At 34.2% G+C, this 14,335-nt stretch overlaps 1 protein-coding gene across 3 annotated transcripts in view; it reads left to right on the plus strand.

The window, feature by feature from the left end:
- The window catches only part of SLC9B1 (solute carrier family 9 member B1), a 67,545-nt gene that overhangs the window by 992 nt on the left and 52,218 nt on the right, over window positions 1-14,335 (plus strand). Inside the window, exons 1-3 of one of the 3 annotated variants that reach the window (XM_031943356.1) lie at window positions 6,509-6,640; window positions 8,928-8,976; window positions 12,122-12,233. In XM_031943356.1, the coding sequence (XP_031799216.1) occupies window positions 8,938-8,976; window positions 12,122-12,233 (151 nt within the window). In that variant the 5' untranslated portion in view covers window positions 6,509-6,640; window positions 8,928-8,937. Of the gene's footprint in view, window positions 1-6,508; window positions 6,641-8,927; window positions 8,977-12,121; window positions 12,234-14,335 lie in introns of those variants that run through there. The other 2 variants (XM_031943357.1, XM_031943359.1) reach the window with 2 other exon arrangements.

Raw genomic sequence — 14,335 nt, forward strand, 5'->3', positions numbered from 1 at the left:
GAAAGATGGTACCAACATAGATACTATAGATACTGATAAAACAGCAAGTTGGAATGAAGGGCATAAAAAGTTTGAAGACTTGCCAAGAGTTAAAACTAAGTATAGTCAATCTAAGAGCATTAAGGAAAAACTGAAAAGAGGTCAATAAAGGATGAAAGATAAAAAATATCAGCAAAGATTTTTATAACCAACTATTTTCACCATGGAGAACAGTGGAGTCACCATAGTTACTCTCTAACATCATATTCTTAGATGTGCTCATAAAGAATGTATAAATAGGACTGAAGGAAAAAAATAAAAGAAAAATACTGGATGAAACCAAGTATACATCGAGAAGGTCCATGCAGGAATCACTGCAATTTGAGGGTGCTAAGTTTGATTATCAATACATTTTAAGAAGGGAAAATATGAAACATATGGTAAACATTTTGGATCTTATTACTAAGAAAAATCAACTTAGAAATAAATACCAATTTATTTATATAAACTTTTATTTTCTTATCTATTTACATTTTCATGAGAATAAGCTATAGATACATCAAGAACATCATGTTGAGGGTATTAATAGGGAACAGGTTTTTGTAAGCAATATTTCACTGTATATTACATCTTTGTCATTGCACAAAAAACTGAACATACAAAATATCACTGTATTGATTGCTGACTAGATAAAAGCATCTGGTTTAGTAAAAAGAGATGTTTGTCTTTGGAGACTCTCCCCTTAGTAAGATGATCTCCATGAAATATATCAAAATCATGTTTCTTTGAAAGATGTAACAACAGAGATAATCTTTTTTGATGTTCACCTCATCATTAATATTATGGAAATCATACAACAGGGGGACATATGCTTGAAATCACTGTCATAGAGGATATTTTGCATGGCAGCCAAGTTAAAGAGAGATTCTTTGAAGATGATGAAATCCTTGGGATGTTGCTATGTTTTGGTATCTCAGTGATTGCAAGAAGTCTTTTAACTACAGAACCACACAAATGAGATCAACAAGCATTTTAAAGCATGGTTCCTTAGCTCTTTGTATCTTATGGACTCCTTTGGCAGTCTGGTGAAATCTATCCTTCTAAGACTAATGTTTTTAAATAATTAAAGGGAACACTAAATTTCAGTTATGAGTATAATTTTGAGAATAAAGATGTAATTTTCCCATCTAAGTTCATAGACTTCCTAAAGACCTCCTAAAATCTATTCACAGAGGTCTTGGGATCTATTGGTCCCAGATTAAGAACCTGTACTCTACAGAGTTTGGTCTTAATATATACATAGGAAAATCCAAATAATTAAAGAATGCCTATGATAAAGTGATGCCATGAAGTTGAATGGAAAATCTGCAGTCTTTATCCACATTTTGGACAAATACTGCAAGGAGAAAAGTAAGGCCCAGAATTGAACAAGAGAAAGAGAATGGATTGGATCATTTTGTAGAAATTTAATGACCCTCAAGTTCTGCCATAACATAAATGCCTCTCTTTTTAATACCATCATTTATATAATGTTGCTTTGACTGAGTTATGGAACATTAAAATCTCTAAAGAAATGAATTTGAGAATTGGTGAAAGAGCAAAGGAAGAGCTCATGTTGGACATGAGAGAGCGTAATGATATAAAATGCAATAAACTAGGAATTCTGAAAGGGAAGTGGGGTAAAGAGAGTTATCAAAGAAATACATGATGACAAATATGAAAATATGTTTAGAAGAATTGCACATGTCTAAACTATATTGGATTGCTTGCTGTCTACTGGAGGAAGAGAAGAGGAGAGAAGGAGAAAAATTTGGAATACAAGATTTTGCAAAGATAAATGTTGAAAACTACTTTTGCATATTTGGAAAAATAAAAAGCTATTATGAAAAATTTTTACATAAAATTTAATTTAAAAAATAAAAATAAAGAAATGCATGAGAGAAAGAAAGAAAATGGGCTGATCATGTGATAAAATGGAAGCTAACCAATATCCTATTCCAAGGATATCTTCATAGTGTTAGGAGAAAATGAGGTATATAATGTTGGAAGGAAAACTCATACACTGGGTCAGAAATTTATTTTGAGTATGGGAAGATTTTTCATACTCCCATAATCATGTTAATCAAAAGATATGTTGGTTAAGGATTAAGACCTAGTTCCAAAATAGATTGAAAAAATCTCTGAGGTATTAGAGTTGGTATGTCAGATTGGCTAAAATGGCAGGAAAAGATGATAAATTTTGGAGGGGATGTGGGAAACTATTGTGGGACACTAATACATTGTTGGTGGAGTTGTGAACTGATTCATACATTCTGGAGAGCAATTTGGAACGATACCCAAAGGGCTATCAAACCATGATCCAGCAGTGTATTTATTGGGTCTGTATCTCAAAGAGATCATAAAAAATTAAAAAGGACCCATATGTGCAAACAATGTTTGTAGCAGACCTTTTTGTAGTGGTAAGGAACTAGAAACTGAATGGATGCCATCAGTTGAGGAATAGCTGAATAATTATAGTATACAAATGTTACGGAATATATTGCTCTATAAGAAACGATTAGCAGGAAGATTCCAGAAAGGCCCAAAGAGACTTAACTAAACTGATGCTGAGTGAAGTGAGTAGACCTCAGAGAACATTGTACATAGCAGCAACAAGATTATGTGATGATCAACTGGGATGGACCCAGCTCTTTTCACCAGTGAGGTGATTCGGGGCAATTCCAATATACAATTCCAATTAGATGGAGAGAGCCATCTGACTCCAGAAAGTGAATTGTGGGGACTGAATGTGGATCACAACATAATATTTTCACCTTATTTGTTGTTGTTTTCTTGCTTTTTTTCTTTCTAAATTTTTTTCTTTTTGATGTTTGTATGTGTGTGTGTGTGTGTGTGTGTGTGGGTGTGTGTGTGTTGTGGTGTGTGTAGCATGATAAATGTGGAAATATATATAGAAGAATTGCACGTTTAACATATATTGGATTACTTGCTATCTAGGAGAGAAGGACAGGGGAAGAAAAGGAGAAAAATTTGGAACACAAGGTTTTGCAAAGGTGAATGTTAAAAACTATCTTTGCATATATTTTGAAAATATAAACCTATTATTAAAAATAGATTGCAAAATTGCAGTTATTAGATATTCTTTAAGTATAAACAATGGTATAATCTTTTAGGACAATTTCCAAAGATAGTAATCAATTATTTTTTGCTAGTAGAATGTTGATAAAATTGAAAATGGAGATAGCCTAGGAAGATCACAAAGAAAAGAACAAAACTAATGAAGATAAAAGAACACAGGATAAAAATGAATAAAACATTAATTTGAAAGAAAAAATTTTTACAACATTTTCAAGTGGTAATTTTATTGAATGGTTTTTCAGCATATATTTTTATATTTTTCTAACAAAGAAATGAAAGGAGTGGAAAGAAACTGGATTTTGAAGTGAGATTACCTGATTGTTGTTGTTCAATCATTTCAGTTGTATTCTATTCTTCATGACCCTATGGGTTTTCTTGGCAAAGATATTGGAGTGGTTTGCCATTTTCTTCTCCAGCACGTTTAAGAGATAGTAACTGATGCAAATAGAGTTAAGTGATTTGCACACTAGTGACTTGCTCACTCACACAGCTAGTAAGTCTCTGAGGCCAGATTTGTATGAGAGATTGATAATTCAGAAAACATTCTAGGACATGAGGAAAATGGGATGTTTGGCATAAATATGCTTTCTTAAAAGATTCACAGGATGAATAAGTCCAGTTTTCAGGAGGATTCTCCTTGATACAGAACTGAGCCCTAGTTGTTTGTATTGAATATTTTGGTTTGCATTTCTTCCTTTTTGGGTGGGATGGGATGGAAGGATATGGTTTGATTAAGAAAGAAAAGAGCTTCTTGGGAGGGTTTTTTTGGAATTTTAAGGAGAGTAATCTCCCGGATAGCTGGAGAAAAGTCAAATTCCTATATGGAGGTGGTCTCAATTTCCACTGTACCTACCCTCCTCCACAATTCTTTGCTCACCTTAAAACCTGTACATTTTCCCCAGCCTGCTCTGTATTGAACAATATTTAATGTGCTGAGTACATTTTTTAAGGCAGAAAAATATTTTATTTAAAATTATAACGACTATATATATATTGAATCACACAAAGAAGTGAATTCTATCTTCTATTCAGAAGTGCTTTTAAATACAATAGGCCTTCAGGTCCTTGATCTGAGCAGTTCTACAAATATTTCTCTACAGCAGTGTTCTCTAAAGCTATTTTGATCATACACCCCATCAATAAAAATATCTTGAACAAGTTATTAAAAATTCAAACAAGCTATTAAAACAAAGCCTCGTGGATTCAGGGAAGCACTGGCTCTCATGCACAGCGAAGAGAATTTTCAGGATGTTAAGCCAGCAAGGAAAAAGGAAACACGTTTTGCAAAACTGAGATTGAAGGTGATTGCTCAGGAAATGCTTTGTTCACTTCCTTATGTATGCAGATAACCAATAAAACCTAAGACTATTCCTGAAGCTTGTGATTCTTTACCCAGCCTCTTATCTTTATGTAAGTCAAGCAAATTCAGATAGAAGTATGTGGTAGACTTCTCCATAGCAACAGTTTCTAAAGGAAGGAGCTATGGAATGAATTCAAGGAGTCCATCCATGGTTTGACTGAAAGGATTGTATGATAGTAAATCTCTTTTCTTTTTCCCCACCACTTGTGGGCTTATTTCCAACACAACTACACTATTTCCTCCCATGACTGGCTTCCTTTGTGATTGTCCTGAGTGTGGACCCCTGGGGACAGTTGCCTATTTCCTCCAATATCCTCAACACATCATCATTTTCTTTGTTTCTTTCCCATAATTGCTTCCTCAGATGTCCCTTAGCAGTTAGAATCTGTGGTCTGATACAAATGGCAAGTGAGTAACCTCCCATCCCAGTTCCTCAACCCTGAAAATCAGACTAGGTCACTCTTCAGCAAACTCCAGTCATACCCTAATAACTTTAGAATCAAATATTTCATTTTTTATCTTTTTATCTCTTAATTTTTATTTTAGAAGTATTAATTTATTTAAGATACATAATTATTAGCATAGTAGTGCATTATAAAATGTATAAATAAGCAAATATATAGAGACGGACAGAGACAGAGACAGACAGAGCAGCTAGGGCATAGTAGAGAGCAGCAAGTACTGAGCCATGAGTCAGGAAGACCTCATTTCAAATTCAGTGTCACACACTTACTAGCTGTGTGATCCTGGGCAAGTCACAATTTAATATTCTAGCCTCAGTTTATTCACTGTTAAGGGTTCTGGAGAAGGGAATGGCAAACTACTAGTATCTTTGCCAGAAAACCCCAATGGGGTCACAAAGAGTCAGATATGCCTGAAAAGACTAAACTATAATAATAAAAAAGTGAATATGTAGGGAGGCTTGCTCAAGATACTTTTATTGATGGGGTGTATGATCAAAATAGCTTTAGAGAACACTGCTCTATAGAAATATTTGTAGAACTGCTCAGATCAAGGACCTGTAGGCCTATAGCATTTAGAAGCACTTCTGAATAGAAGATAGAATTCACTTCTTTGTGTGATTCAGCAGTATTTTCAGAGAACATATCTTCTTGGGCTCATGCTTCAAGAGCAAAATATTTCAGAAGTTGTGGTAGAGCAGAGATTCTGGGTCAGAATATTGCTTACCTGAGTCTATAGGTCATAAGAAAGAACTGCAGAGCTGTTCTTGTCAGAATGATCAGCAGGGAAAGAGCTGATGAAAGATCTGGTTGTACTAGCACAGTTCTGAAGTGCCTTTTGTTGCTACTTTATCAATAAAAAACCTAGGGAAAAGCCCACTATGAACTACAATGTCAGGACCAGTTGGGGACCAGGACTAGGAAGGTAAATGAGCAAGCTGAACATCTATCAAGGGATTAGGAGAGCCTCAGAAGCCAGATAGTGAGGAAGTGAACCATCACAAAGGAAAAGGTACAAAACAATAAGAATTTCAGGGTTATTGCCAGTTACTTCTAATCGGGGTGACTTCCCACATACTGAGGTCAAAAATAGTTTTTGACTCAGTTCCTAAACTCTGTTTTGCTGCTAACATCTGTTATACAAAATCCAGGTAATCCCTTTTTCTTTCGAGATTACTGATCCCTGTTGTTAATTTTTGCTCTTACCTTGTCCCTTTCAGATTGCTTGGTTCCTAAATTTCTGCCAACATCTCTGAGTTTCTGTTTCCTTGTATGTTAGCTGAGGGTGTCAGATTTAAAAGTCTATTCCAGCTCTAAATCTGTGATCCTAGGAGGTTCTGTTTGCCTGACCCCAGTTGCTCTGCTTATACCTAGGCAATTAACCAGGTTGGGAACTCAAACCTGGTTCTGACTTACGGATTTTTCTGATCTTGAAGCTTGTGTGCAACTTATCCCAGAATGATTACCTGAAACTGACCTCACTATAACTTCCCCAGGCAGGATTACATCTCCTTATACATATACAGCCTTTTATGACATATGTACCCTGACATGACAATGAATAACAATTTTTATGTCCCAGACAGTTCACTGAAATGAAACTCTTGTAAATGGATTCTACATGTAAACAGATGGATCTTAGTTCCTCCTATGAAATTCTTTCTACTACAGCAGACTCATTCAGTCAACTGTAATTTATTAGGTGAGATGCTATGCAATAATTGAATTTTTCTTTTGTTGAAAAAGCCTCAAATTAAAATTCAACTAATAATAATTAACAACCATGTACAAGGTGTTATGCTAGAAGGTAGAAATATAACACAATTTTTAAAAAAATCATCCTGTCCCTCCAGGAATAATGTTATACTGGATCAATATAACACAAGGTAAGAATAATTGGGGGTGGGATGAGGAGAAGAGCCCCAAATATCTGATGATGAAGAGAACAATTTCAGCAGAAGATGATCAAGGATTGCTGCACAAAAGAGGTGTGGTTCCCTAAGTCTCAGAGAAAGCTAAAGATTATGAAAAATAGAGTTGATAAAGTTCACTCCAACTATGAGATGGTCTTCCTGAATGGAAGGAGGCCCAAGGGTGAAATGTTGAGTTGGAGATCAGTGAATAGTCTACCTTTCTGAAACTATGCATGAAAAGAAGCTATATGAAATAGGCCTTTAGAAAGGTAGGCTACCTCAAATGTCAGGGTAAGAAGTTTATATTATGATACTGAAAAAGTTTAAAAGACATAGTTTCTGAGTAATCATTTTATTTATAATATTAGCATGTTATCAATAAAATCAAATTCCAAAGATCCTTCATGGCCATGGAATCACAGTTTATATGCCCTCAGAAGAGTGAGTGTTCTTCAGAGTGGCAATCAATTCTAATTGGTTGATAATTCATGAGAAAATGGATATTTAAATGAGATAAGGGCTCATTCTAATGAGTATTTTGGAGGTACTAATGATCACCCTTGTTTTGGTCAAAGAGACTTATCAGTATATATATCAAAGAGAGAATCTACTTTTAACCCAGTTTTCTGTGGCCAACATAATGAACAGGAATTCACCAGTTCTGTTTTCCAAAAATTTTGGGATGAGGAAGTGGAAAATCCTTTAATCCTAATGCAATAACTGTTATTAATATGATTAATATGAAATAATCATTTCAATATTTTTTAGAGGTAGTTGGGAAGTAGAAACCTTCCACAGAAGGTCTGTGAGCTGGGGAGTGATCTTAGACTCATGATTTAGCAACATTATTTTGGTAACTATGCAAGGAAAAGTGGTTTGGAGAGGAAAGAGACTGAAAATAATAAGACCAAATACGAGCCTATTACAACAGTCTAAGCAAGAGATGAGGATCTGAATAAACTATGGTGGTTGGCCAGGTGATGCAAAGAAGGGGACAGATATGAGAGATATTATAAGGGTAAAATCAACAGGACTTAGCAACCAGATATGGTGATGGGATGATAGAGAAAAAAAGATAAAAAAGAGATGAATGTCAAGTTTGACCCTAAATGTCTTGGAACAGAAATCCGAAAGTTTGGAGGAGGAGCAGGTTTGGGTTGGGAGTGGGGAAAATAGAAAAGAAATCCAGGCTTTGGTCATATGTTGAATGAACAAATTTTTTGGATATTAAATTTGAGGTATTACTGTTAGAATATGTAGGTAGAAGTCTAGCAGGCAGATAGACATGTGGGAATTGAATTCAGGTAAAAGATTCAGTCAATCAACAAACATTAGAGTTGGCCACCTCCAGAGAGAGAATTGATGTGTCAGTTCTGAGTGTAAATTAAACTATATATTTTTTTGCTTTATTTTTCTTGTGTTTTTTTTTTTTTTTTTTTGCAGCATGACCAATATGGAAATATGTTTTATATGACTCTATATGTATAATTAATATCACATTGCTTGCTTTTTCAAGGGGTGAAGGAAGTGCAGGAGGAAGGGTGAGAATTTAGAAATCAAAAATTTTTTAAAATGAGTGTCAAAAATGTTTTTTATGTAATTGGGAAATATTTAATGAAATATAAATATATTAGAAAAAAAGACTTAAAGTTGAATATATAGACTTGGGAATCTTCTACATAGAGATATTATATCCATGTATCCAAGAAAGAGATAGATGAAGAATTACCAAGAGATATTGAGAAATGGTCAGACAAAAATGAAAATTGTTTGTTCATTGTTGCAGTTTAAAGGGAGAAACTATAAGACACATAGTGTTAGAGTTAGGAGGTCACTTATATCTTCTCTTCTCCAATCTCTCCATTTCTAGATAAGGAAAGTGAGTCCAAGAAAGGGTAAATTACTTTTTAAAAATCATAAAGGGAGAAAATGGTAAGTCTAGAATTTGAACTTAGGTGTGTGACCCCAAACTAATTAAAAAGAAAACATCTGAAAGCAAAGGAATCCTAAATTGATGTTGAATATATTTTTAGTCTCTCTTTAAAAAAGTTTTCTTTTTCTTTTAAATCTTCCTAGCAAATACATCATGGAATCCAAAAGTGAAGACCCCCAAGCAGCTACTCAGGTAAAGTTGATCATATTTTATAAAACTATTTCAGTCTTCAGACAAAAAGTTCATTCATATTTCATTTCATTTTCCTATTTTCATATAATCAGATTTCTTAGTGGTTGGTTGTTCGAGTATGAGCAAGGCTTTGGAGGATTGAGCAGAAATTGACCGTCATCATATAGAGATGCTTCAAGGGGAAGGGTAGAACAAATTGATTACAAGATCAAAATAGGTGTAGGTAAAACTTAAAGAGGAGGCATTTATGAGGACTAACCCACTGGCTTAGAGATGAGTGAATAGTGTGGTATAAGTGAAACAAGGCTGATAACCTTATTTCTTGATGACCAAATTTCCAATGATGACTTTCTAATCTTTCCAAGGCAATAACATCTAGACTGTGTGCCCATGGATTGTACGCAAATACTTTTACCACATGACCTAGGTCATGAGATCCCAGGGCACATTGTTTTTGTTTTTGCTAAGGCAATTCGGGTTAAATGACTTGTCCAAGGTCACCTAACTAGGAAGTGTTAAGTATCTGAGTCCAGATTTGAGGTCAGATCCTCCTGAGTCCATGACTGGTGCTCTATCCACTGTGCCACCTAACTGCCCCCACAATAATGTTTTTAGAATATAAACTGTCCCAAATAATTTGAAAATTCCTTCCAAATAGGTTTGGTTTCATTTTTTGTCTCTGTATCCCCCTACCTAGGACAATTAAAATATTTAGCAAATATTTATTGAATCAAACTAGAGTGAAAGGACTTGGGTTAAAATCCCAGCTCTATTGCCTACTATGTGATTCTGTGCAATTGATACCCTCTCAGTGTGTCTGGTTCCTCATCTGTAAAATTGGATTTGATAATCTGTAAAGTCCTTTTTTTTTTTTAATCTGTGAGGTTTAATTATGTCTTAAAGCTGGAAAATACATATTACTTCCTTCCTATGTATATCTTTTTTCTTGTTCTTTTTTTTAAAAATAGCTTTTTATTGACAGAACAAATGCATCCGTAATTTTTCAACATTGACCCTTGCAAACACTTCTGATCCAATTTTTCCTTCCTTCCCTTCACCCCCTTCCCTAGATGCCAGGAAGTCTCATACATGTTAAACATGTTAAAGTATATCTTAAATATAATATGTGTACATATTTATACAGTTCTCTTGTTGTACTAGAAAAATTGGATTTAGAATGGTATAACCTGGGAAGAAAAACAAAAATGCAAACAACAATGGAAAAAGTGTAAATGCTATGTTGTGGTCCAAACTCATTTCCCAGTGTTCTTTCGCTGTGTGTAGCTGGTTCTGTTCATCACTGATCAATTGGAATTGAATTGGATCCTCTCATTATCGAAGATATCCACTTCCATCAGAATTGTTCCTCATATAGTATTGTTGTTGAAGTGTATAATGATCTCCTGGTTCTGCTCATTTCACTTAGCATCAGTTCATGTAAGTCTCTTCAAGCCCCTCTGTATTCATCCTGCTGGTCATTTCTTACAGAACAATAATATTCCATAACATTCATATACCATAATTTACTCAGCTATTCTCTAATTGATGGACATCCATTCAATTTCCAGTTTCTAGCCACTATGAAAAGGGCTGCCACAAACATTTTTGTATCATACAGGTCCCTTTCCCTTCTTTAAGATCTCTTTGGGATATAAGCCCAGTAGTAACACTTCTGGATCAAAGGGTATGCACAGTTTGATAACTTTTTGAGTATAGTTCCAAATTTCTGTCCAGAATGGTTGGATCCATTCACAACTCCACCAACAATGCACCAGTGTCCCAATTTTCCCATATCCTCTCCAACATTCATCATTATCTTTTCCTGTCATCTTAGCCAATCTGACAGGTGTGTTGTGGTATCTCAGAGTTGTCCTAATTTGCACTTCCCTGATCAAGGATTGGAACACCTTTTCATATGAGTAGAAATAGTTTCAATTTCATCATCTGAAAACTGTCTGTTCATATCCTGTAAAGTCCTTTTTTAACTTTTAACTATAGAATATTATAAGAATAACTAGCCTTGAAAGGAGGTTCAAAAGAGAACACAGAGGGTTTTATTGATTTGTTAAATTAAATATACATTTACATTCTTTTACAAAAGTATTCTTACTGAACATAAAAGAAGTTCAGTTTCATATAGTTTTTTCTTCTTCTTTGCATATTGAAATGTGTGTTTGTTGATTTTCTTAATTTAAAAATTAAAATTTAAAAATAGAGTAGCTAACATTACCCAGAAATCTGAAAGGCACTTCCTGCCTTTTTTTTTTTCAAAGATGGGAACTATGAATGTGGGACACCATGTATAACGGCACACTTTTTGGAAGCATTGGTTAGTTTTGTGGAATTGTTTTTTTTTCCTTTCTTTTTATTCTTTGTTACAAAGGATAGCTCTCTGAGAGTGGGGTTGGACAAGTATTAAAGAATAGAAGTGAATGTTAAAATTAAAGATACCAACAAAAAATTTTTTTTAAACAACAGCTATTATAGTGAGTATAATATCAGTAATCTGGGAGGGGGTTCCTTCCATTAAAAATCTAAAATGTCCAATATTTAAAATGGGGCACGGAATTAATACTGAGTGAAGTAAGCAAAACCAGGAAAACATTGAACACAACAAGAAATTTGTTATCACACATAACCAACTATAATAGATTTGGCTTTTCTCAGTAATTCATGATCCAAGGTTCATTCCAATAAAATTTGGATAGAAAATGCCATCTGCATCCAGAGAGAGAACTATGGAAAATGAATGCAAATAGAAGCATATATTTTCACCTTTTTTTCTTCTGTTTTTTTTTTTTTTTCTTGTGGTATTTTTTTTTTTTTTTTACCTTTGGTCTGATTTTTCTTTGTCAACATGACTCATATATTAAAAATGAATGTATTGTGTATATCATAAGAAATTAATTTTTTTATCTACGTTTTACTCAGTTCAGAAAACATTTATCAAAAGAATGCTTCTGGGGCCAGGTAGGTGGTGCAAATGGACAGAGTACCAGCCCTGAATTTGGGAGAACCTGAGTTCAAATCTGGTCTCAGACACTTAACATTTCCTAGCTGTGTGACCCTGGGCAAGTCACAAACCTAATTGCCTTGGGGGGGGAGGGGAAGAATGCTTCTGATAAGATTTTGTTATTTGTTTTAGAACTTTGGAGATGAAAAAGTTGAAGAAACCATCCTTTTGGAAGAATCAAAGAAAACTAAGAAATTTCGAATAAATCCACCTATGGGGAAAGTCAACAAAATAATAACAAATGGTATGTAAAGTTAAGTTAAAAGGGCACAGGGAAATTCTAGGCAGAATACTAACAACTCACTTTTGTGTGGTGCTTTAAGGATTACAAAGAATTTTACTCACAACATTTTTTTTGTTATTATCCTAATCCTACAGATTAAAAAACCAAAGTTTAAATAGATTAGTTTAAAAAGCTATCACAAAGTTGTTGCCTCATTCACTCATGATTTTTCAGATCCTATGATATGTTTGGGACTTATGAATAAATGTTTAAAACATTTCCCCCAACCAGTTGAGATAGTAGTATTACTTTTGCATTATTGTAAAAGATGTTGAAATAAACAAGTACTTATCTCTTGTAGATTCATATTTAACTCTTCATTAGTTTCATGTTGATTTTTTTTCTTTAGGCTTAGAAGTTATTTGGATTAGATAGATGCTAAGGTCCCTTGGAACTGGAAGTCAAGTTTTGTAATTCTACATGGTATTTTCTATTCAAATGTACTTTTGACATCTTATTCAATTAAAAAAAAAACAATTTAAACACCCCAAAAAGAGCATCTTGCTTATATGTACCAAGATACAAAAAAAAAAAAAAAGAATTCTATATGAAACCATGAATATTTATTTCATACATTTAATAATTTTGTTTACTAAGTATCTAATAATTCCACATATAACTTCTAGAACTGTCTTACTTCTCTGGGTTTCTTTCTAAGCTCCATTCTGCCATCCTTTTCTATGTTCTCTGTGTGTATGTTTTTCTATGGCTCTCTTTCTTTCTTTTCTTGGCATCACAATTGCTAACCTTCTCCTGCTCCTAATTTAAAAATCAATAGAAAGGAGGGAAAAAACACTCTTATAACAAATAAACATAGTTAAGCAAGCCAAATCTATATATGCCGTAGCCATGCCCCAAAATGTGTAAAATTTTGTAAGATTTTAGTAAGATTTGTAAGATTCTGAATTCCATTTTTTTCTCCCTTCCTCCCTTCCCTTTCCCCAAGACATCAAGCAACCTGATATAGATTATGCATGCAATCATTTTAATTTTTTTAAAATAATAGCTTTTTATTTTCAAATATATACAAAGATAGTTTTCAACATTTACCCTCGCAAAACCTTGTGTTTCAAATTTTTCTACTTCTCTTGCCTACACCCTACTTCCCTAGACATCACCCTCCCCAGAGCATGGACTTCCAGCCAACTGTGAGCATCAGGGTCAAAGACCCAGGGAACAGTGGAGTATTCCTAAGTAGAGCTGAAGAAGGAAATGACAAAAACCACTTTAGTAGCCAAGAAACTTAAAAAGAATCAAACCCTACAGAAAACATCTCAACAACAATAGATGGTAGAGCTCTCCTGAAAAATCCAGTACTAGTTATCTACACCATTTGCCCCTAAGGACTCTGAGCTCTCACACACACCACTGGATCCCATTCTAGAATCTTCACTTGAAAGATCAATTTAATCAATCAATCAAACCTACTATAAACCAACTCTATGCTAAGCTCTGGAGATACAAAAAGAATCAAAAAGCAACATAAAAACAAATACATACAAAACAAACTATTTACACAGTAAAAGGAGAGAACTAACATAGGGAAGACACTAGAAATCAAGGGGGATTTGAGAAGGAGGACTTTCTACAGAAGGTGGGATTTTAGTTGAAACTTGAAACCAGGAAGGTTCTTGATTCATTGTCCTCAGGTTGATCTAGAAAAGTGTCCACAATAAAACTGGCTCATGTCTAGAAACAAAAATGTGATTGGCCAAAAGATATGAACAGACAATTTTCAGATAAAAAATTAAAACCATTTAGTGTCATATGAAAAAATGCTCTAAATCATTATTGATCAAAGAAATGCAAATTAAAACAACTCTAAAGTTCCACTACATACCTCTCATTTTGGCTAAAATAATAGGAAAAGATAATGATGAATGCTGGAGGGGATGTGGAAAAATTGGGACACTTAACACATTGTTAGTGGAGTTGTGAACTGATCTGAACTGATCCAAACCATTCTGGAGAGCAGTTTGGAACTATGACCAAAAGGCTATCAAACTGTGCTTCAACAGTGTCTCTCCTAGGTCCATATCCCAAAGAGATCATTAAAAAAGGGA

The sequence above is a fragment of the Sarcophilus harrisii genome, chromosome 6 (assembly GCF_902635505.1).
Source record: "Sarcophilus harrisii chromosome 6, mSarHar1.11, whole genome shotgun sequence".
Taxonomy (NCBI): domain Eukaryota; kingdom Metazoa; phylum Chordata; class Mammalia; order Dasyuromorphia; family Dasyuridae; genus Sarcophilus; species Sarcophilus harrisii.